This window comes from Heteronotia binoei, chromosome 11 (genome assembly GCF_032191835.1).
Source record: "Heteronotia binoei isolate CCM8104 ecotype False Entrance Well chromosome 11, APGP_CSIRO_Hbin_v1, whole genome shotgun sequence".
NCBI classification, from domain to species: domain Eukaryota; kingdom Metazoa; phylum Chordata; class Lepidosauria; order Squamata; family Gekkonidae; genus Heteronotia; species Heteronotia binoei.
The window spans coordinates 24137111-24159578 of NC_083233.1; the positions used below are offsets into that span (position 1 = coordinate 24137111).

At 49.5% G+C, this 22468-nt stretch overlaps 1 protein-coding gene across 1 annotated transcript; it reads left to right on the forward strand.

Annotated features, from left to right (window-relative positions):
* Positions 1–8574: 8574 nt before the first annotated feature.
* On the forward strand, positions 8575–21499 carry SASH3 (SAM and SH3 domain containing 3). The gene is made up of 8 exons (XM_060249383.1): positions 8575–8859; positions 12662–12757; positions 14058–14210; positions 14710–14824; positions 16386–16552; positions 18085–18291; positions 20269–20419; positions 20719–21499. Exons 1-8 carry the CDS (start codon positions 8803–8805, stop codon positions 20883–20885), a joined length of 1113 nt encoding a protein of 370 aa, XP_060105366.1. The 5' UTR covers positions 8575–8802; the 3' UTR covers positions 20886–21499.
* The last annotated feature ends 969 nt before the right edge of the window (positions 21500–22468 follow it).

Below are 22468 nucleotides of genomic sequence, written 5' to 3' on the forward strand. Positions count from 1 at the left end.
GAGAACTGATCCATGGGTATTGGGGGTGGGGATGCCTTTCTGACATAGAGGCACCCATTTTTCAGCATAGCATCTGGTGCCTCTCCTAAAAAAGTCCTCCAAAAGAAGGTGTCCCCATCCTCCATTATTGCCAATGAAGGGAAGGCATTTAAAAGGAACTTGGTCCCTTTAAATATGATGGCCAGAACTCCCTTTGGAGTTTCATTGTGCTTGTCACAATTTTGCTCCTGGCTCCACCTCCAAAGTCCCCAGATATTTCCTGAATCAGACCTGCTAACCCTAGTTTGGGGCGGATTATAACCATGCAGGTTTGGAAGTAGGAAGGCAGAGGAGCAAAAGAGTTCTGTTTAAGCAAGCATGAACAATAATTAATGTCTGTCTCCAAATCAAATGTACTTATTTATTTGTTAAATCACAACCAGCAGCCATTAACTAAATTCATGCCAAATCCAGATGGGTTAATGAGTTGTTCACCATTTACTAACTCTGCCTTATAGTCAACAAGTTCGTCATCAGGCCTTTTTATCTTCATTAGGGATGTGAAGAAACGTCCTCTACCCAGGAATTCACCCCAATCTTTCAGTTATTGTGACAATCTCTGTATAGGCAGGAAGCTGCAGAATAGTAAGGAGCTGAAAAAGAGAGCCATCAAGGCCCAAGTACAGAACCCTGAAGCTCTTGGTTATGCGAAGGACTCTGGCCGAGTCACTCCCTGCTGCTAGGTCACACCCAAAAGGGACAATATCTAACAGCCTGAGGGCTAGAAAGTAAATTCCTTTTGGGACAGGAAGGTCCAAATGATCCCCTGGGGGAACAGACTCCCCAAGGTAGATTATAAAAATTAAAGACACAAGGAAGAGCTCTCCCTTATGCTATTGTTACTGGATGGGTGCATGCCATGCAGGACTAAGCTTTTACGTAGGGACTCCATCATGTCCTTGCAGCAGGGGACACAGAGAGAAGCCTGCCAGGAGATCTAAGGAAATGCTGAACTTCAAACAATTGCAATGTCAGGAAAAGCTAGCTTGTCCTATTTATTCATCATTAGGATAATAACCTAATGTAGGGTAGGGAAAGGGTTCCCTCTAAGCTGAGTTAGCGTGAGCTAGTTCACAGATTTTTAGCCTCCAGCTCACACATTTTTGTCTTAGCTCAGGAAGGATGACCCTGGAGCACGATCATTTATGCAAGAGCTCAGAACTTTAATACCAGTAGCTCACAAAGAAGAATTTTTGCTCAAACGACTCTGCAGCTTAGAGGGAACATTGGTACTGTGTATTTTCACCCTTTCTTTGTTCTCTTGCTCAGCCTAAAATGTGTGAAAAGGCCATGTGTAATATTTTATTCATTTATTAAACTTTGATATTTGGAATGCTCTAAGTCTGGATCTCTGGGGGGGAGGGGACCCATGACTGTTCAGTCTTGTAGTAACAAGGTCAGGTAGCGAATCAGCTTACCTTCACTGGAAGCTTGATAGTTGGAATGCATGGAGTTACAGTAGTTTGCCGCCATGCTAGCTTGTGGAGTGAAATGAACAAGCCCAGCAAGCAGGTAGAGCGTTTATACAGTGTGCGGCAGACCAGTCCTGTGTCTGCTAGCTGGCCCTGCCCTTGCCCAGCCCTTCCCGGTATGCTCACCTGAAAGGGCTGTTCTGCTTTGCTGCCTCAGGGTATTCACTGCCACCACTGTCCCTATCTGGGCTCTGGTTAGGTGGGACAGCCTCCTAACCTACCTCTGGACTCGCTAAGAACCCATCTCAGGGTTTCCTAGGGATCCTCTGGAGAGTTGGCAACCAGCTACTGTGCCACTTCTCTCCACCCTAGGGACACCCCAACCCACTCCTAGCATTCCAAGTGGCTGGGGGAATTATGTGGTACAGAGGGACTCCACTTTAAACAGACAAAATATTTATTTACAGTAATTATCTATGTACAGGCATTTCAAAGAAAAGTTAACAGAAGAAATAAATCCAAGTAGGGGGGGAAATGCTCCTTCTCTCCCTGTTCTAATACTTACCCTAATTAGATGACATGCAGGACAGGCACTTTACTTGGACTGTTGCAAGCCCGACCATATCTTTCTCACACTGTTTCCATACTAACTGGACTCCGAGACTGAACTGCCCACCACTGAGGGTTTCCCACCCAAAATCTCCAATATAAATTGCAGTTCCCACCCAGAAACTGGTTTACCCTCCTGCAGCCTTCTAGAAGGCCTCCTCAGAATTGCTGTTTCCAGACAGGAAGCAAGGTAGGGTTGCCGAGTCCAATTCAAGAAATATCTGGGGACTTTGGGGGTGGAGCCAGGAGACTTTGGGGGTGGAGCCAGGAGACACTGGGGGCGGAGCCAGGAGCAAGGGTGTGACAAGCATGATTGAACTCCAAGGGAGTTCTGGCCATCACATTTAAAGGGACAGCACACCTTTTAGAATGCCTTCCTTCCATAGAAAATAATGAAGGATAGGGGCACCTTCTTTTGGGGCTCATAGAGTTGGACCCCCTGGTCCAATCTTTTTGAAACTTGGGATGTATTTTGGGGAGAGGCACTAGATGCTATACTGAAAATTTGGCGCCTCTACCTCAAAAAACAGCCCCCCCAGTGCCCCTGACACCCGCGGATCAATTCCCCATCATTCTCTATGGGAATCGTTCCTGGAGGTGCATAATGGCTATGGGGGTGGAGCTCCCCCTGCCGGCCAGCTGGCTGGGGGAGGGGGGAAGCCTGTAAAACCAGGGGTTCCCCCGCTGGGACCTGGGGATTGGGAAGCCTAAAGCAAGGGAACAGGAGGAAGAGACTAGGCCCAAAGCCTGCCTAGAGTTTAATAGACTCCTCCAGCCAACTCCCAGTGAAAGACCAGCCAAAATGGCGTTTCTCCACACAGTGTGTTAGATGTACAACTCTCTCTGACAAGACACTCTCAAGGAGTTATTTGTGGTAGTGGGTGGATACCAACTAATTTTTGGCCCCCCTGGGAACTGAGGGGAAGAGATAGTGTCGCCATGCAGGGACTTCAGTCTGCCCCATGGGGATTTCCCAGCTTCTGGGGGACCAGCCAGAAGCAACAGGAGGGGTTATGAATCCATTTTTCCACAGATGTATAAAAGAAAGTGGTCAGGAATAAGTACTTCAGCCATTAATTTCAATTCCAATAAATTCATTGTATTAAATAGTTAACAAGCTTAGGTGACCAGGGCTTTTTTGGACCAGGAACACAGTTCTGGCAGGCTTGGTGCCAAGGGGTGTGGCCTAATATGCAAACAAGTCCCTGTTGGGCTTCTAAAAAAAAAGCCTATGTGAAACAATGGTAACGTCAGGGGTGCGGCCTAATATGCATATAAGTTCCGGCTAGCCTTTTTCTACAAAAAAGGCCCTGTAGCTGACAGTGTTTGGTGAAACTATCCCACTGAGGACTATTTCTTATTCTTTATGAGACCTACAACACGCTGGCCGTTTTCCCACTTACCTTACCCCGGAGCGACGTCCCTCTTCACCGCGCTGCGTCTGTGCGGATTTCGCACAAACTGCTGCACAGCACCAGGAAGAGCCGCGTAGTCCTGGGGCTTTTGCGTCTAGGGTTGCCAAGTCCAATTCCAGAAATATCTGGGGACTTTGGGGGTGGAGCCAAGAGACTTTGGGGGTGGAGCCAGGAGACACTGGGGTGGAGCTAGGAGCAAGGGTGTGACAAGCACAATTGAACTCCAAAGGGAGTTCTGTCCATCACAATTAAAGGGACCTCACAACTTTTTAAATGTCTTCCTTCCCTCCACCCTCCCCTTCTCTGATTTCTTTCCCCCCAGCAAGCTGGGGACACATTTTACTGACCTCAGACGAATGGAAGGCTGAGTCAAACTGGAACCGGCTACCTGAACCAGTTCCGCTGGGATTGAACTCAGGTTGTGAGCAGAGGGCTCCAGCTGCAGTACTGCAGCTTTACTGTGTGGTCCCCTTTAAATGTGAAGGCCAGAACTCTTGTGCTTGCCACACCCTTGCTCCTGTATCCACCCCCAAAGTCTCCTGGCTCCACCCTCAAAGTTCCCATATATTTCTTGGGTGGGACCTGGTGTGGGAGGGGGAAGCCAGGCTCCTACTGCCCCCGCGATACAACTTCGCGTCCCAGCAGAACCGTCCAGCAGCCGCCGCTCATGCGATCGCCCCGAGCTGCCCTGAGCCGCTCTTCACAGCCCCGACATGCAGCCGCACTGTAGAGGCCCGCACCGTGATGCTTGCCGCCTACGGACGCTGAAACCGACAACGTGGCTCTCCCTGCCGAGAGCCATGAGAGAACTGCGCTGCACGGGCGGGAGCCAGGGCTTTATAGCCCCGACTCCACGCCCCCTCCTACAACTCCCGGATGGCCGGGAAGCCGGCGTCAGCCTCCCTCCTTCCGGGAGGGCAAAAGCACGGCCTCCAGCCTATGACTGCCGTTGCCAGTGCGGCTGGGAATGGAGGGAGTGGATGCGCCTGCCAAGTGCATGCGGTGGTGGGGGAAGGAGGCTCTTCTCCGCTTCACCATAGCTCCTCCTCAGCCTGAGCCCATCTCGGAGGAGCAGCTATGGTGAAGCGGAGAAGAGGCTGCAGCCGTTTCCCCCCCCCTCCCTCCGCTTCCATTTTTTTGGGGAGCGGGGGAAGAGGCTGGAAATCCTGGGGTCCCCCGCCAGGGCGGGAGGGTTGGGAAGCCTATTTGCGTCGCAAATGTAAACTGCCAAAAAGCAGGTTTACATTTGCGACGCAAAAGCCCCGGGACTACGCAGCTCTTCCTGGTGCTGCGCAGCAGTTTGTGCGAAATCCGCGCAGATGCAGCGCGGTGAAGAGGGACATCGCTCCGGGGTAAGGTAAGTGGGAAAACGGCCACTCTTAAAAATGCTTTCCTGAAGTAGCCTGCATTGAATAGTTTGAGGTAGGCTTCCGAGTTGACCTGCTGAGAGCTGCTCTCTTAGCTACATCCCCAGTGCAATCCTAAAAAGAGTTCAAAGGGTGTTTAGGATCGCACTGTGATAGTGAATAGTTTTGCTAAACACAATCCCTCTATTCAGTTAGTATTACTGATGAAGCAATAGACTCAGAGTGTATTCCAAAACTGTAGAAACCAAGAATAGATAAGCTTACTTGTTGGCAGGTGGGCAAGAATTCCATAAGATAATCTTCCTGGAAACAGTTCTAAGTCTGCATCCTACTTCAAGGACAGCTGCTTAGGATGCCAGCTGTCCTTTGCCTGCAGACCTCTGGTATGTACAGATGTTACAGCTCTCAGCTGCCTCCAGTGATCTTGTAGAAGAGGAGCAGATGGCTTCCCCTCAGCGGAAAGTGAAGAAGGAAACAAGGGGATCTGCTATCTTGAATTAGATTCTCACCAACAAGGAAGAATTGATTGAAGAAGTGGAAATAGTGGGCACCCTGGGCAGTAGTGACCATGTGATTTTGGAATTTACAGTCTTAGGGAAGGGAAAAGTTATACATAGTCAGACTTATAGGTTGAACTTCAGAAAGGCAAACTTTGATAAACTTAGAACTATGCTGGGTAAAATCCCATGGTCAGAAATACTTAGGAGGAAGGGGGCTCAGGAGGGGTGGGCGTTTCTTAAAAGCAAAATACTGAAAGTGCAATCACAGACGATTCCTATGAGAAGAAAAAATGGAAAAAGCCTAAAGAAGCTGAAGTGGCTCCATAAACAGCTCTCTAAAGACTTGAGAAAAAAGACTCCTTTTGGAATTGGAAGGAGGGCCTTATAACCAAGGATGAATTTAAACAAATCACCAATGCTTGTAGACAAACAGTTAGGAAAGCTAAAGCTCAGTATAAGCTTAGGCTGGCTGAAGATGCTAAAAACAACAAAAAAAGGTTCTTTTCTTATGTTCAGAGTAAGAAAAAGAGCAAGAACATGGTAGGCCCACTGCGAGGGCAGGAAAGGGAAATTGTAACTGGTAATGAAGAGAAGGTGGAACTGCTGAATTCTTACTTTTCCTCAGTCTTCTCTTCTGAGGGAAACGGCTCTCAACATGGCAAAAACAGAACATATAAGGGTATGAAGTTCCAACCTAGGATCAGCATAGGAGTAGTACATAAACACCTAGTTTCTTTAAATGAAACTAAATCCTTAGGGCCAGATGAATTGCATCCAAGGGTTCTAAAAGAGCTTGCGGATGTAATTTCTAAGCCTCTGGCTATTATTTTTGAGAATTCTTGGAGAACAGGAGAGGTGCCGGAAGATTGGAGGCAGGCGAATGTTGTCCCTATCTTCAAGAAGGGGAAAAGAGACGATCCAGGTAACTACCGACCCATCAGCTTGATGTCTATACCTGGAAAAGTTTTAGAACAAATCATCAAACAGTTGGTCCTGGAACATTTAAAAAGAATTTATGTGATTACTAAGAGCCAGCATGTCATGTCAGATTAACCTGATCTCTTTTTTTGAGAAAATGACTACCTTGCTGGATCAGGGGAATGCTGTAGACATCGTTTATCTTGATTTCAGTAAGGCTTTTGATAAGGTTCCACATACTATCCTTGTTGACAAGTTGGTAAAATGTGGTTTGGATCCTTTTACCATTACATGGATCTGTAACTGGTTGACAGATTGCACCCAAAGAATGCTTGTGAATGGTTCCTCATCCTCTTGGAGAGGAGTGACAAGTGGAGTGCCTCAAGGATCTGTCCTGGGACTTGTTTTGTTCAACATCTTATCAATAATTTGGATGAAGGAATAGAGGGAATGCTTATTAAATTTGTAGATGATACTCAATTGGGGGGGGGTTTGCAAACACAGAAGACAGAAACAGGATACAGGATGACCTTGACAGGCCGGAAAACTGGGCTAAAATCAATAAAATGAATTTTAACAGGGATAAATGTAAAGTTCTGCATTTAGGTAGGAAAAATCCAATGCATGGTTATAGAATGGGGGAGACTTGTCTTAGCAGTAGTATGTGCGAAAAGGATCTAGGGGTCTTAGTGGATCATACACTGAACATGAGTCATCAATGTGATGCCGTGGCTAAAAAGGCAAATGCAATTTTGAGCTGTATCAACAAAAGTATAGTGTCCAGATCACATGATGTGATGATATTGCTTTACTCTGCTCTGGTAAGACCTCATCTGGAGTATTGTGTTCAGTTTTGGGCACCACATTTTAAGAAGGGTATAGACAAGCTAGAACGGGTCCAGAGGAGAGCGACGAAGATGGTGAGGGGTCTGGAGACCAAGTCCTTTGAGGAAAGGTTGAAGGAGCTGGGGATGTTTAGCCTGGAGAGGAGACGGCTGAGAGGTGATATGATCACCATCTTCAAGTACTTGAAGGGCTGTCATATAGAGGATGGTGTGGAATTGTTTTCCGTTGCCCCGGAAGGTAGGACCAGAATCAATGGGTTGAAATTAATTCAAAAGAGTTTCTGGCTCAACATCAGGAAGAATTTCCTGACCTTTAGAGTGATTCCTCAGTGGAACAGGCTTCCTCGGGAGGTGTTGGGCTCTCCTTTCTTGGAGGTTTTTAAACAGAGGCTAGATGGCCATCTGACAGCAATGAAGATCCTGTGAATTCAGGAGGGAGGTGTTTTGTGAGTTTCCTGCATTGTGCAGGAGGTTGGACTAGAGGACCCTAGAGGTCCCTTCCAACTCTATGATTCTATGATTCTGGTTGCCCAGGAAACTGGCCCTTCTCCTTTTACACACACACCCCTCCCAGACACTGCAATGATTTTTCCAGTGAGGTTCAGTTAGCTTCTATGGTAGGAGGAGTTTTGGTGGAATGGCCCTCTCCTTGAAACCCCAGCAAGGTTTTGCACAGCCGAAGTATATTTGGGGTAGATTGCAAGCCATCTCTAATCCAGATGTTCCTTTTAAACCAAACAAAAAGTGAGTTTGAATTTATTACAGTGTTACCAACAATGGTGATGGGAGGCCTTTTTTGGCAGAAAAAGCCCAGCAGGAACTCATTTGCATATTAGGCCAAACTCCCAATGCCAAGCCAGCTGGAACTCTGATCTTGTTTAAAAATAAAAAAGGCCTGGGTGGCGGTTGGATCCTGAGCTTTTAAGGTAAGGGGGAAAACAGGCTGACATACTAATTAGATTACCTTAAAACTGATTGATGAACAAGGCTGCCTACCAGAGGCCTTGGCCAAGAGCCGTTTGATTCATGCCTTACAGCTCACACCCAAGGATTCTTGCCTCTGACCATGCCCAAAGTTTAGTATCAGCAAGGAGAAAAGCAGTCTTATTCCATTGGGCTTCTTGGGAAGCATGTTTCCACAATCAAAATCCTGAATTTTTTTGGGAGGAAATGTTAAAATGCAAATTTCTTCAACTCCTGAATTTATATATTTTTTAAAATCCGCTCTAACTCCCAGGGGTATATTTTTGCTGAAACAGAGTGCCTTCCTTCCTCAGCAAAGTCTTCAGAGCTGTGTCTTCATTGGTATAATGAATGTGTGATAGACAAGACATTAGATATCTCCCCCTAGGTCTCCAGTCAGTGCTGTGTGACCCACTTTTCCCCAGACCTATCCCCACCGAGAAAGCTGACCCACCCTTGAATCTTCTGGAGGTGCCTGTTCTTCTGGTTCCCTCGCAGGCTTTGAGAAGCCATCATCAACACAAACTTGCCACTTCCTTCCTGTGCAAGTGCAGGGCTGGGCCCGTCTTCTGCTGCTTGAGGCTCACTTGCTGGAAAAGCCACCCATGTGATGCAGCCGTTTCCTGTGCCTTTCCTGGCCTCTGAGGTTTGACGTGTGTCAGGCGGCAGTGCTGCTCGCCTTCAATCTCTGGCGCTGCCTTGCCTGCCGACTGATTCACTCTGGAGGGCTCATCATGTTGCGCCGCAAGCCATCCAACGCCAGCGACAAGGACCCGACCCAAAAAAGGAAGGTGAGTCTTGGAGGAGCAGGGAACAACTCCACCACCCCTTAAGACAGGGGGTGGCCAAACTTGCTTTATGTAAGAGACACATAGAATAAATGTCAGATGTTTGAGAGCCACAAGACATGAACGTCAGTTGTTTGAGAGCTACAAGACAGGGAGGGAGAGAGGGAGGAAGGAAAATAGATGGGAGGATGGAGAGAGAGGGAAATAAAGCAACTTTAACTTTAAATACATTCTCCAAGCCACCAACTGGCTTGGCTTGGAGAAGTTATAAAGAGAGAAATGCCTTCGCCAAGTCAGCCGATCCAGGGTGGTAGGGGCTTCAAGAGCCACACAATAAGTGTGAAAGAGCCGCATGTGGCTCCCAAGCCACAGTTTGGCCACCCCTGCCTTAAGAGCATTAAGTCTCTGCAAAGGTAGTCATGTGGCAGCTGAGCATCATCACTAACCTGAGCATGGACAATCAGGGTGAGCCAACAGCACAAGCAAGCCAAATAGTCTCTCTTGGCGCCATAATATTCTTTGCCAACCTAGCAACGTACAAGCAGAGAAGTGCATTCCTTCAAATCTTGCAATGGCATGCACCTGGCAAAGGGTAGTAAAATGTGTTGATCTGGTGGTCAAGTATTAAGCAGCTGCAGGGACAGCCCTAGACTGTTTGGCACCCTAGGCAAGGCTAATTTCTGGTGCCCCCACCCTGCACTAATAGAAGATGATATTGGATTTATATCCCACCCTCCTCTCTGAGTCTCAGAGCGGCTCACAATCTCCTTTACTTTCCTCCCCCACAAAAGACACCCTGTGAAGTGGGTGGGGCTGAGAGGACTCTCACAGCAGCTGCCCTTTCAAGGACAACCTCTGCCAGAGCTATGGCTGACCCAAGGCCATTCCAGCAGGTGCAAGTGGAGGAGTGGGGAATCAAACCTGGTTCTCCCAGATAAGAGTCCACGCACTTAACCACTACACCAAACTGGCTCTCTAATAACATCACCTAGTCACATGGGGGGCGCCCAGTTTGGCGACCCCAGAAGTCCCGTGCTCTAGGCAATTGCCTAGTTTGTCTAGTGGCAGGGCCGGCCCTGGAAAGCTGATTTTGGGTTGCCAGATTGATTTCTAGGATCCATTTGCTGCAAGAACAACTCCCATTTTGCAAGGGAGTGAGAGATTCCCTTAGGAGTGGCCCTGTTCATCCAATGACAGGCAGTAATTCAACATGGCACCCTCCCCCCATTCCTACTGCAGCTTGACACCATGGGAAATGGCACCTATTGAGACCCTGTTTGGGGGGAGGGAATGGGGCCAGCTCTCCATGTATCTCAGAACCATAGCAGGGGAAGTGGGAAGATGGGAACTACCCTAAAAACCAGAGAGGTCAACTTTCCACTTTGTCCGTTTTCCCCAGGGATGAGTGTTCGCTTTCATATGTGCTCCTTGCCTCTCTGAGGACCACAAAAACACAGTGTGAAATTCCCAAAGAACAGCACCCTTTCGAGAGTTAACCGGTTTACGGAGGTCTGAGCTTTGCTAGGCAACAGTTCATTTCGTCAGCTGCATCCGTGTAGCATCGTCTCAGGCCGCCGAATGCCTCTGATGAAACAGGCGGCTGCCTAGCAGATCTCACGCTGCATTAAACCCCTTTGGCTGAGCGCAGGCAAACAGCATTTCAGAGCACTGTGGCCATTATGCACACTTTCATTTTGATGGTCCCACCACAGGCTCTCGGTCCAATTGGCTTTGTGGGGTTTTGTAGTGCCCAGGGCTGTCCCCTGGCGCAGCTGAAACCAGCTTGCAGAAGTACGAGCAGTGCAACAGATGAGTGTATGGTTGGGCGTGCTGGTCTGTGGTTCCCGTTCCTCCAAGAAAGAGGGCATACACAGTTCGTGCTGGGTCACAGCAGCGATCCGCTTTTGTATTGTTGCTAACTGAACTGTCTGGTCTTGACATTGCAAATATTGGGGGGGGGGGGTGGCTGCTGCAACTCCCCAGCCCCCCGCTTTGCTGGATGCAGCGAGGTGTACATTCTGGTTCTCTGACATTTGCATTTCCAGACCCTGAATGCACATCAGCTTGACGGTGTCTGCAGTTCCTCTGTTGTGAAGTGGGCTTAAAAAAAAAAAAAACAGCCCAGAAACTTCCCCCACGTTTGCTGCTCTCCCAGGTGTTTCGAGTGTCAAAGGGTGCAGGCGCTAAGCCACTTCCTCTGCTCTCTGCTGGTTAAGCGTCAACGCAGAGCAACTTTTGAAAAGAGCTTGAGTGGCAGACACAAGCGTGGGGCCCAAGGATGTGGGGAAACAGCCAGGTTTGACTGTCGGCAGTCTGGTAGCATCTCTCTGACAGCAGGTTGCTCCAAAGCAAGGAGGGAATGCGTCCTGCAGGTGGGACCTGGGGATCTCCTGGAATTGCAGCTCATTTCCAGACTACAGAAATCAATTCCCCCTGGAGAGAATGCCTGATTTGGAGGGTGAACCCTATGGCGTTGCATCCCACTGGGGTCTCTGTCCTCCCCAGGCTCCACTCCCAAATCTCGAGAAGTTTCTCAGCTGGATCTGGCAACCCTAAAAGCAAGTCTTAAACATGCTCAGAGGTAGCTTGGGCTGGCAGCAAGGGAAATGGTTGGGGCTAGACCAAGATGAGTCTGACTGCAGCGGTCTTTCTTGGGACCAGGGCTAAAGTGGAAATAGGTGGGACCCAAGGTTCCCTTTAGTGTGAGCACGTGAGTGAGCAAATATGCACAGATTTTCACTGGTCTGCTCACAGCTTTTCAGTCTAAACACACAGATGCTTCTCTGGACTAGGTTTACACGACAATCAAATGTAGGCTTGCTCACAACTTTAATGCTGATAGTCAGTCAAAAATGCATTGTGTATAGCCATTGGCCGTCACAAAACAGAACACGAACAACAAAGTTCCCAATCAACACCTTAAAAGTTCCCCAGAAAGGCCAACCTCGAGAAGTTACAGCATTTGATATGACTCTTGCTAGTAGCTCACGTAGCAGAATTTTTGTCCACAAGAATCCCCAACTTAGAGAGAACATTGGTGGGACTAGGGCTTTTTTTTTAGCAGGAATGCACAGGAATGCAGTTCCGGCTGGCTTCGTGTCAGGAGGTGTGGCCTAATATGTAAACGAGTTCCTCTTTTGGTAGAAAAAGCCCTGGGTGGGACACTTAGCCCCCTTGCAAAAAAAGGAAATAATTTTTACAAAACATACGGGGAGTCCCAATGCTGACTACATTACATTGGAAAGAAATACCTCCCCTCCCACCCCACACAAACTTTGGCTGTGCCCAAATGTACCCAGAATGTTGGTATCATGGACAGCAGGATCAGGGGGGTGTTTGCTCCTTCCCTCCACCAGCTTATGCTTCCCTAATGGGGCCATCTTTCCAGTTGGTGAATGAGATATGCATCACAATCTGTCGCAATGAGCTCTGAGTCATGGCAGTTCACGGCAGACAAAAGGTAGTTGCTCTTGAAGGCACCCCTTGGATTCCTGTTTTAGCTAAGCTTATCCTGGTTTGGGTCAATTCTAGCCTAGTTTTTAAACCACCCCCGCAAGAGCAGAGGAAGTGCTATGGCTCGCAGTATAGCCTGCTTGGATTGTGCTAGGGAGGCCCCACGTTCTACCCCTGGCACCACCACTTAGAGAGCCTCTCTGTGCTCTGCCTGACACCTTCAAGAACCCAAGCAGGCAAGACTGAGAACTGTAGCAGGCTGTTTAATCCGTTCATCTTTTGCCACGGCCTCCGTTTTAATCGGGTGGTCTTGTTCTTTTCCATTCGCCCATCAGTCTGCTTCTTCCTCCAGCTGTCTCTGCAGCGGTCCAGCAGTTTCAAGGACTTTGCCAAGAACAAGCCCAGCTCGCCCATCGCAAGTGAGAAGGAGTTCAGCCTGGAGGAGGAGGTGAGTCTCCTGGCTCTGCCCAGCCTTGGCGAGTTTAGCCACCCACCTTTGGCTGGACGGCTGCTCCCCAGCATCAGCTGCAGGACCCCGGGGCTAGCTTTTTCCTGCTCAGGGCTTTTGTCACTTCTCCCTCTACACCAGAGATGTAGAACTCATTTGTTATGAGGGCCGGATCTGACATAAATGAGACCTTGCTGGGGCCATGTGTGTCATAAAGTGTAATGCCACTCTATTTCTAATAGGTTCTGGGCTCACTTTTTCTTCTGTGGTCTGAATACAAAAAACTGAGCTCTAAATAGTTGAATTTGATTAACTAGATTTCTTAATACAATATTGGAACAGTTCTTTGTACATTCCTACAGTAGAATCAGTCAACAGAATGTATTTTCACTGGATGCTCTTCAGTATAAGATGACGACTGCTCCTTGGTTCTCTGTTTTATGAATTATCTTTTCTTTTTTTGTTTAAAAAAATAATTATATCCTCACTAAGGCTGCATTATTTGAGGTGATAGATTACCTCAATAGATTCTTTTCTGTAAACTGAAAATCTGTTAAAATTTAAAAAAATAAAATAAAATAAAATTTAATGCCAGGTAGCGGGGATACAAACTTTATAAAGCACACAGACAAAAACAATTAAAGATGTCTAAAAAAAACCCCCCTAAAATAAAACATGCTCAAAGTCTTAGCACTCTTGCAATATTGTGCTCAGTATCAAAGCAAGCTCTCCCTCCCCGCCCCCCTTGCTTCCCAGGAGAGGAGCGTCAGCCAATGGAGAAAGCAGAGGCTTTGCTCTTTAGCTCCTATACAATTGAGAAATCCTGGCAAAGCAAGCTGTGACAGAAAAAAGCAAGAGAGAAGGAGAAGGAAGCAAACTTGCTCGTGGGCCTGATAGGAGCCTTCCGAGGGCCTGATCCAGTCCACAGGCTGCACGTTTGACCCCTCTGCTCTACACCTATAGATGCTGTAGCCTTCAGACTGAGCAATGGCAGTCGGTTCCAATTTCTGTTCTTTGTTGGTCAGCACCCTGAACCAAGACAATGTCTATTTTCCAGTGCTATCTCTGGTCGCACATGCTCCATCTAAGGGGCCTGGCCTATCCCTTTTCGAAATCCCACAGCCGATCAAAGCGGCAGCTGCCTTCATTTGATATTGGATAACCAAGAAAAGGCCCAGGCTCAGAAGATATCAATTATACCCAGAACCGGATGTTAATCTCCCACCAGTCTCCCCAAAAAGCAGCCCTCCTCCTTTGCCGCAAGATCAGCTTTTCCTAAACCAATTCCCTCTCTGTTCAGGACCCGGAAGGCAGCCCTACAAATCCTCCGCCTAGTCCCGATGACTCTGGGCGAAGCAGCAGCTTGAAGCTGGGCAGGAGATGGAAAGCTGCCATCTCTCGCACCATGAACCGGAAGACCGGCAAGGCTGCAGCCAGAGCCTTGGCTGAACAGGTGAGCAGTAGGGCTGGGCTGGGGAAAATCCTCCGGCTAGCCTTGGCCTCTCTCATAAGGCACCACAAACACTGGGGTTTCCAAAGACAGCTGGGCAAGGCCAACCCTGGACTGTCTGGCACCCTTAGGCAAGGCTAACTTCTGGCACCACCCCCTGCACTGAAAACGTCACCGAGTCACACGGAGAGCACCCCATTTGGTGCCCCCAGAAGACCAGCGCCCTAGGCAATCACCTAGTTTGCCTAGTGGCAGGGCCGGCCCTGCAGCTGGTAACAGGCTGCCAGTCCTTAAACCTGGAGATTTGGGGGTGGAGGGACCTCAGCAAGGTATAAATACCATAGAGTGCACCATCCAAAACAGTCGCTTTCTCCACTGGAACTCATCTCTATGGTGCGGAGATCTGCTGTAATTCTGGGAGATCTCCAGTGCTCTACCTGGGGGTTGCCAACGCTATGAGAGCAAAGGGGCATGAATGGTAGGAAATCTTGCCCTATTCCAGGGGGAGGAAGACAAGGAGACAGCGGCATCTCTGAACAGTCCTATGGATAAAGAAGCCCTCGTTTTCCCGGAACCGACAGATCTTCACTCACCTGGCAGTTCTCAGAGCCCGAGTGGTGAGTGGGGCAGGGGCCAAAACTTGGTTCGAGGATGGTAAGAAGCACCACAGTTGTCCCCTATCCCGGCACGGAAGGTATATAGAACCGACTTCTGAGGTTACACTATTGCAGACTATAGGGATGTTTGTTTGTCAGGTGTGTGTGGGGGGAATAATTTTTAAAATCCCAGCACATGGAACAGCTAGCAGGCCAGGAAAAAGAATTCAGACCACCATAACATGCTAGATTTCTATGAACAAGGCATCTTTTGAATGGAGGAACATTTTATCACATCAGCTGCTTACCAGTCTAAAGTGGTCCAGGTCAGACAGTTTTATCTGATCACAGTGAGAACCAGGCTTCTTTGTTCAGTGTTAGGAGGCCTTTCAGGAGGCAGGAGTGCGGAGCAGGAAAACAAACACATGCATTTAGTTGTGTGCAGGCTTACCCCATTTTGCCCCACCCAGACTTTGCTGGAACCAAACAGCCCCTGCCCTCAGCCGCTCCCACCCATCCAGCACCACCATGAGATTCAAACGGTGCATTTTGAAGCATAAGACAGTCCCGGACTCTGCTTCTTGCTGCTTAAGAGCAAGCATGAACAGCCTTCACCTGTCCATTGCTCCTGGGACCTGCCTCTGGGCGGGTCGGCTCAGCGTTGCTAGACAAATCACTCCTTCTCTGCCTCCATCCCCCCCCCCCCAAGAAAAAAACCCAGATTGCCCTGCAGGCTGTTCTGCTTCCAGAACATGCAGGGTGAGTGGCTGCAGCTCCCCTGCTATGGCCGACAAGGACAGGAAGGCAAGGCGAGCCCTTGTCCCTCTACTATCCCTTTCTTTTGACTTTTACACTGAAGAGCCTGTCCCAGTTCTTGAAGGCAGAGAGGAACCCTCCAAGGGCTGGAGGGCAGGGCATGATGAGCAAAGAGGTGGATTTGGCAGGCTTCGTGGAGAGACTTTTCTGATTTGCTCAGATGGAACGGAGGAGCTGGAGGGGATTTCCCCCTCCCCTCCTTTTGCTGCGATGTAGGACTACATTACATGTCGCTTCTTGCTCTGGAAGTACCTACTTGCACGCAGCTGGCTGGCTGGCTGGCTGGCTGCTTAGGCAGCACCCACTGATCCAGACTGTGCAGGGGGCTCGGCCATGATATGCTTTTTGCCTCTAATGTCACTGGTCTGCGGACCGGCGGGTGGATCTCTCCAGCGTTACAGCAGCTGCCACGGCTAGTTTGGTACAAGACCACGTGCAGCTCGCACTTGTCCCCAGCCAGTGTAGAATTCAGTAGTATGCACAGCCCTGGGAGAAACGCAGCCATTTTCCTTTTTTGAAAAAGAGGACGTTTTCTTCTTTAAAGCTGCAGACTTGGAAATATATGTGTGGGGGGGAGGTGCTACTTGGTGAGATCTTGGGGAGGGTGGGGGGAGCTCTTGCACCAGGCAGAAAGCAAGAGGAAGGAATGGAGACTGTTCCATCTTCCCCTGCACAGTCTGCCAGGAAAGCAGGAGACTAAACCAAACTCAACCACCCCCACCCCGCTTCCCTTTTCCTGGCCTGAATACTCCTCCTCCTCCTCCAGTGGGCAGTGAATTGTTTGATCCCAAACTGACGGGAAACATCAGCAGCGGGAAGAAGACGGAAGAGGACAGCCCTGCCGCACTGTACAGCGGCCCTTTCTGCGGCAAAGCCAGAGTTCACACGGACTTCATCCCCAGCCCCTACGACAAAGACTCGCTGAAACTTCAGGTGGGTCACTCTCCTGCCTTGCAGTTCCGTTCATGGCAGCCAGGGGTCCCCCTCTCTTTCCAAGCCCCTGGTCTCTTTCCAAGGCAAAATATTCAGTAGCGCTCAGCATTTCTAAGGACAAGGAGCTCTCCTGCTGGGGACTGCCAGCGCCCAGAGGCTGAAAGACTATGGATTCTCTCGCTCAGAGACTGGGACAGAAAGCAGGGAGGGAAGCCCAAGCCCTGACCCCTCCCCACAATGTTAGTTCTGCTTCATCCCCTCCCCAACATCGCTTTCATCTGCAATAATTCTAAGGCGCGGCGCACAGCCCTTATTTCTCCCCCCAATTCGACTTTAAATAATGATAAGCAGGGCTTTTTTTTTTTTTTTTTTAACAGGAACACAGTTCCAGCTGGCTTGTTGTCAGGGGGTGTGGCCTAATATGAAAACGAGTTCCCGCTGGGCTTTTTCTACAAAAAAAGCCCTGTCCTCAAGACATCCCTTCCGCATTGGGCCCAATGAACTCAAACCCTCCCCCAGCCGCGCTCAGTAACAATGTGCCTTTGCCAAGCTGGCTGCCTGCCCCCAACGTGGCATCCCTCAAGCACGACCGCTTAGCAGCTCTGCTGTTTTCTAATGTTAAAATGGCCCATGCATGCTCGTTGTGGGTCGCCGTTGCTGCTTCCAGTACCGCTTTCCCTGCTGCCCAAGAGCACTGAGCGTCCGGATCCAGCTCCCCCGGCCTCAGTTCACAGACTGCTGACTTGTGCTGCAGCTGCTGGAGAGAGGCCTGCCTTTTATTACTTAGGGATTTGGATTCTCGCCTGACCTGTGATTCGGAGACCTAAGAACCCGGGAAGGAGCGACCAGGCCCCTCCTCTCCAGCCTTTTAGCCCCGCCCTGTCTCAAAGCTGGAAATGCCTGCAGGCCCCAACAGCAACATCAGGCAGAAGCTAATTAAAAACCCACCTCTGCCTTTCCTAGGCTTGCCAAATCCAACTCAAGAAATATCTGGGGACTTTGGGGGTGGAGCCAGCAGCAAGGGTGTGGCAAGCACGATTGAACTCCGAAGGGAGTTCCGGCCATCACATTTAAAGGGACCACACTCTTTTTAAATGCCTTACCTCCATTTGGAATAATGGATAGGGGCATCTTCTTTTGGGGCTCACAGAATTGGACCCCCCCCCCCGGTTCAATCTTTTTAAAACTTGGGAGGGGACTTGAGGAGAGGCACCAGATGTTATGCTGAAAATCTGGGGCCTCTCCTCAAAAAACAGCCCCCCCCAGCCCCAGATCAATTCTCCACTATACCCTATGGGAATCGGCCTCCATAGGGAATAATGGAGTGCCCAGCAGACATTTCCCTCCCCCCTCCCTGCTTTCTAATGACCCTGAAGTGGTGGGAGGGCCTCCAAACTGGGGGATCTCCTGCCCCCACCTGGGGATTGGCAGCCCTAGCCTTTCCTTTGCCTCCCTGTGTCAATAAGGACTCAGGCTGCAGAGGCAGAGCGGAGGGGATGCTACCAAAATGCGTCCTTTTGTGTTTGGCACAGAAAGGGGATGTCATCCACATTATCGCCAAGCCCCCCGTAGGCACCTGGATGGGCCTCCTGAACAACAAGATGGGCTCCTTCAAGTTCATCTATGTGGACATCATCCCAGATGCGCCTGCGCCGGTCCTCAAGAGCTGCTCGCGAAGCAGGAGCAAGAGGCCCAAGCCCAAGACCCTGGAGGAACTGCTGGAGCGCATGAACCTGCAGGTGAGAGGACTGCCTCACTGAGCAAAGTCTGATATGTGTGTATTCATGAGCGCACAGATCCAGTGATGCTAACACTGTAACTCAAAGCACTGGAATAAAGCTAGAATCCAGTGGCACCTCATAAGGCCATAAGAGTAAAGGAGTTCTACTGGATCAGGCCGGTGGTCCATCTAGTCCAGCATCCTGTATCACACAGGAGCCAACCTGCATCTGTGTGGATGTCATCCAGATGATCCTGTGCTGGTCCTAAAGAGCTTTTCGTGAAGCAGGGGCAAGACCCCGGAGGAACAGCTGGGCATAGAGAGACTTTCCCTCTTGTGACCACCTAACACCGAGATTCAGAGGTTTGCAGCCTCCATCCTGGAAACTTCATTTATGCACCCTGGTGAACAGCCACTGATAGAGCTATTCTCCATGAATCTATCTCTTTTTAAAGACCACCATCAGCTGCAAATTCTGCAATTAATTGTTGTGTAAAGAAACACTTCCTTTTCTCTGCCCCACGGCTTAATTGGGCACCCCTGAGTTCTAGTGTTATGAAAGAGACCAGTAGCTCATCATATTTCGGAGTGTTTGCATACCAACCTTGCTTTTCTTGTAATGTGCAGAAAGGGAACTTGGGCAGTGCCCCATAGAGCAGGGGTGGCCAACGGTAGCTCTCCAGATGTTTTTTGCCTACAACTCCCATCAGCCCCAGCCATTGGCCATGCTGGCTGGGGCTGATGGGAGTTGTAGGCAAAAACATCTGGCGAGCTACCATTGGCCACCCCTGCCATAGAGCATGTGTGAGCTCCACTCATTGCTGACCTCTGGGAGGTTCCTTTTCAGGCATGACAGAAAGCAGAAGTGCTAGTACTCTGGTGTGGCTGCTTTGCAATTCATAAGTGGCAATGTCTTCTTCAGAAAGAGCTCTGGAAACAATGTTCTAACTCTCATCGTATTGTTCCCTTGAGGCACCAACACTGGCTTTTATTTTCTCCATTAAGTGTCTGGTCTGGAAATTCTCAGTTTCTGTATTACCAGAACTTCTCCTTTGGGTCTTTAGAGGGTGCGCAAATTCACTGACTTCAGCTCACTGGCTGGAAACCCCTGAAGGACCAGCAGGACTCATTTCTTCAGTCAGCATCACTCCAACCTCCTCCGAGACCCATGTTTGTTGCTACCTTACTTCTGTATGGAACTCCTGTTCTTCTTTCCCACCCAAACTGCAGCGGGTTTTAAGTGGCTTCCTTTCCTTTCCTACATGAAACCATGCTGCAGCAGCCAACTACCTGTAGCTTCCCCAAACTGTTTTGGTACAGTCTTTCCCATAAGATCACACTAAAAAATATGAACAGGAATGTGCGAGTGGCCATGCCTCCTCTCACGTTCAGTACCATTTCCAATTGTAATTGCCATCTCCCAATAGATATACTGCTGTATGTCCTAACACTATCAGATAGCAACACTATCATGATATTCTGACAACCATTTTAAAGAGGGAAAAAACACCACCAGAAAGGGGGGGGGGGTTGGAGGAAGGGGTGATGCATGGCAGGCACAAAAGATACACGGGAACAACGTTCCCTCTAAGCTGCAGTGTTTTGTGAGCAAAAATTCTATTTTGTGAGCTACTGGCATGAAAGCTGTGAGCTACCGCATCAATTAGTGTGCTCTGGGGTCATCCTTCCTGAGCTAACAATGTGTGAGCTGGAGGCTAAAAATCTGTGAGCTGGCTCACACTAGCTCAGCTTAGAGGGAACACTGCACAGGAAAAACCCTGTGCATCAATAGCCTTACATTCACAGCTGCATTCAGAGCAAAACAGGGAATTGCACCCATACAAAGGAGGGCATTCAGTGCCCCCTAGGCAGGCTTTACGTTGTCTAGATTCTCCCAGAACTGAACAAGGGTGAGGTGGGAACAGCAGCAACAAATGCAGCTCGGAGGTCCAATAACACGGGTGGGCTGATTTCTCCCCTCCCCTCTCCCATCCAGGAGTATGCCTCCACGTTGCTGCTCAATGGCTACCAGACCCTGGAGGACTTCAAGGAGTTGCAGGAGACTCACCTCAACGAGCTGAACATCACCGACCCCCAGCATCAGGCCAAGCTACTGACGGCGGCGGACCTGCTGCTCGATTATGACAGTGAGTGCTTGCCAGAGCCTGGCTCTTCTTCTTACCTTTGGGCTTCCCCTGTTACAAGGACTAATTGCTTGGGAAGGAAGGGGTTTGCGGCCGGGGTGTGCTGGCCAAAGCAGCAGGGATCCCACTTGCCTTCACAGTTGCTACAGCTGTGGCTTCTTATGCCAAGGCAAGGCTGACCAACTGTGGGGTGGAGGAGGTGTTAGATAGCTGCCCAAAGGCCTTACTAGTATCTCCCAGACCTGCCCACTGTAGTTCCAAGACCATTCATCTTCTCCCTGTAATTTCTCTCCCCCCCACAGCAAGCAGTGACGCTGAAGAAGAGGGAGGGGGCTTGGAGCTCCAGCTGGCCCCTGAAGCGCCCAAGGGGGACATCCCTCGGGATTCCGGCTGTTTCGAAGGGGCGGAGATGCTGGACTCCAAGTTAGAGGAAGGGCTGCAGTCGCTCTCCTTGGCTGAGTCGTTCTGAGCAGAGCTCCTCCCTCTCAGGGCTCCTTGCCTTGAAGCCAGAAGCCCCAGTTGCATTGCTGGGATGAAGCACCATCAGCCTTCTTCTTGGGACAAGCAAAGCCCCCTGGCCAGCTAGCCCTATCACCAGGCCTTGCAATTGAGAGCATTGTTGCATTTAAATGGGCTGTGAGCTGTAGGCGTAAGTTACCCACCCACCCAGAATGCAATGGGGAAGCTGCTGAATGATGTGCAATTGAACTGAGGTGAGCTAACCTGGTCTCTCACCTGTTCCTTCTGGAACTGAGAAAATCTCCTGTCCCTCCTCTTTGGGGGAGGGAGTGGGGGGTTTGCAGCTTCAATCCACAGCACAGCGGCAGGTACTCAGGACTCACGCTTAACGCAGCCATAAACTTTTGAACATGGCCTCTGTGGCTCCTCCCCTTTCCCCTCAGTCTGTGCTGTGTGACAGGAAAAGACTACTGTTGGGACTGAAAGCAGCAGCCAGCCACGGAGGCAGAAGACAGCATAGCAGCAGCCTGCCCCGACTGAGGAAAAGAGAAGAGGATGGACATTTTACTTCCTTTGTCTTTGAGTACATCAGACTTGTTAATAAATACTTGGATACTACAACAAGTAGGGCAAAGTAAGGGTCAATAGAGGACAGGCGTGACTCCCAGAGCACCACTGGAACGAAGCAGGGGGTACCTTCATAGGGTTCTACTGCAAGCAGTGTTCCCTCTAAGCTGAGTTAGTGTGAGCTAGCTCATAGTTTTTTAGCCTTCGGCTCATACATTTTTGACTTAGCTCAGGAAAAATGGTCCCAGAGCAAACTAATTTATGCAGTAGCTCACAACTTTACTGCCAGTAGCTCACGAAGTAGAATTTTTGCTCACAAGACTCCACAGCTTAGAGGGAGTATTGACTGCAAGAGGTGCTTGACTCTAATCCCCACGATTCAGTCTGTGGGCACAGGACTCTCAATAAAACACCCCTCGCTGCCGAGCAAAAACACTGCGTCCCATCTTAAAGATCACATCGTGACACCTCTTGGGAAGAGCAGGGCTCTAGAGGAATGAGCGATGATAACTTCTTAACAAGATGTTAACTAGTGCTTGTAGTCCATCACCTCAGCCTCTGTTCTTGTGTGTTCCAGTGGGCCTGTTCCAAAGCCAGGCTTTGGAGAACAGAAAGACCGCAGGTCCTCCAAACAGGGCTTGAGGAATCTGGCTGGGAGCAACAGAAGGCGACAATAGAACAGTCACAACGTGGTTAAGCTGTGCCGCTGCCCTGCCAAACCTATGACTTGTTAAGTAGTTTCCCTGGTCTTCTTGAGGACAGTAGTGGGAGTTAATGCTCAACTGAAGCCGATCTGTGCCACGAACCCTAGCAGGAATGGGAAAGCAGGAAATCCCTGTAGCTAGACCCAGTGCACACACACGCACACACAAAAGCACACGTACAATAACCTAAACGAATTCCAAAGCCTTCATTGAGATCAGAAGAACACACTGAAACCTCAAGGCAGCTGGGACCATCCTGCTCCCTGGAGCAATTTGACACAGTAGATTAAAAAATATACCCCAAACAAGACCTGTTGCAACA

Coding starts and splice junctions, on each gene's coding strand:
- SASH3 (XM_060249383.1), top strand. CDS start 8,803: ATGTTGCGCCGCAAGCCATCCAACGCCAGCGACAAGGACCCGACCCAA. Junction 8,860..12,661: donor ACCCGACCCAAAAAAGGAAG/GTGAGTCTTGGA, acceptor TTCTTCCTCCAG/CTGTCTCTGCAGCGGTCCAG. Junction 16,553..18,084: donor AAGACTCGCTGAAACTTCAG/GTGGGTCACTCT, acceptor TGTTTGGCACAG/AAAGGGGATGTCATCCACAT.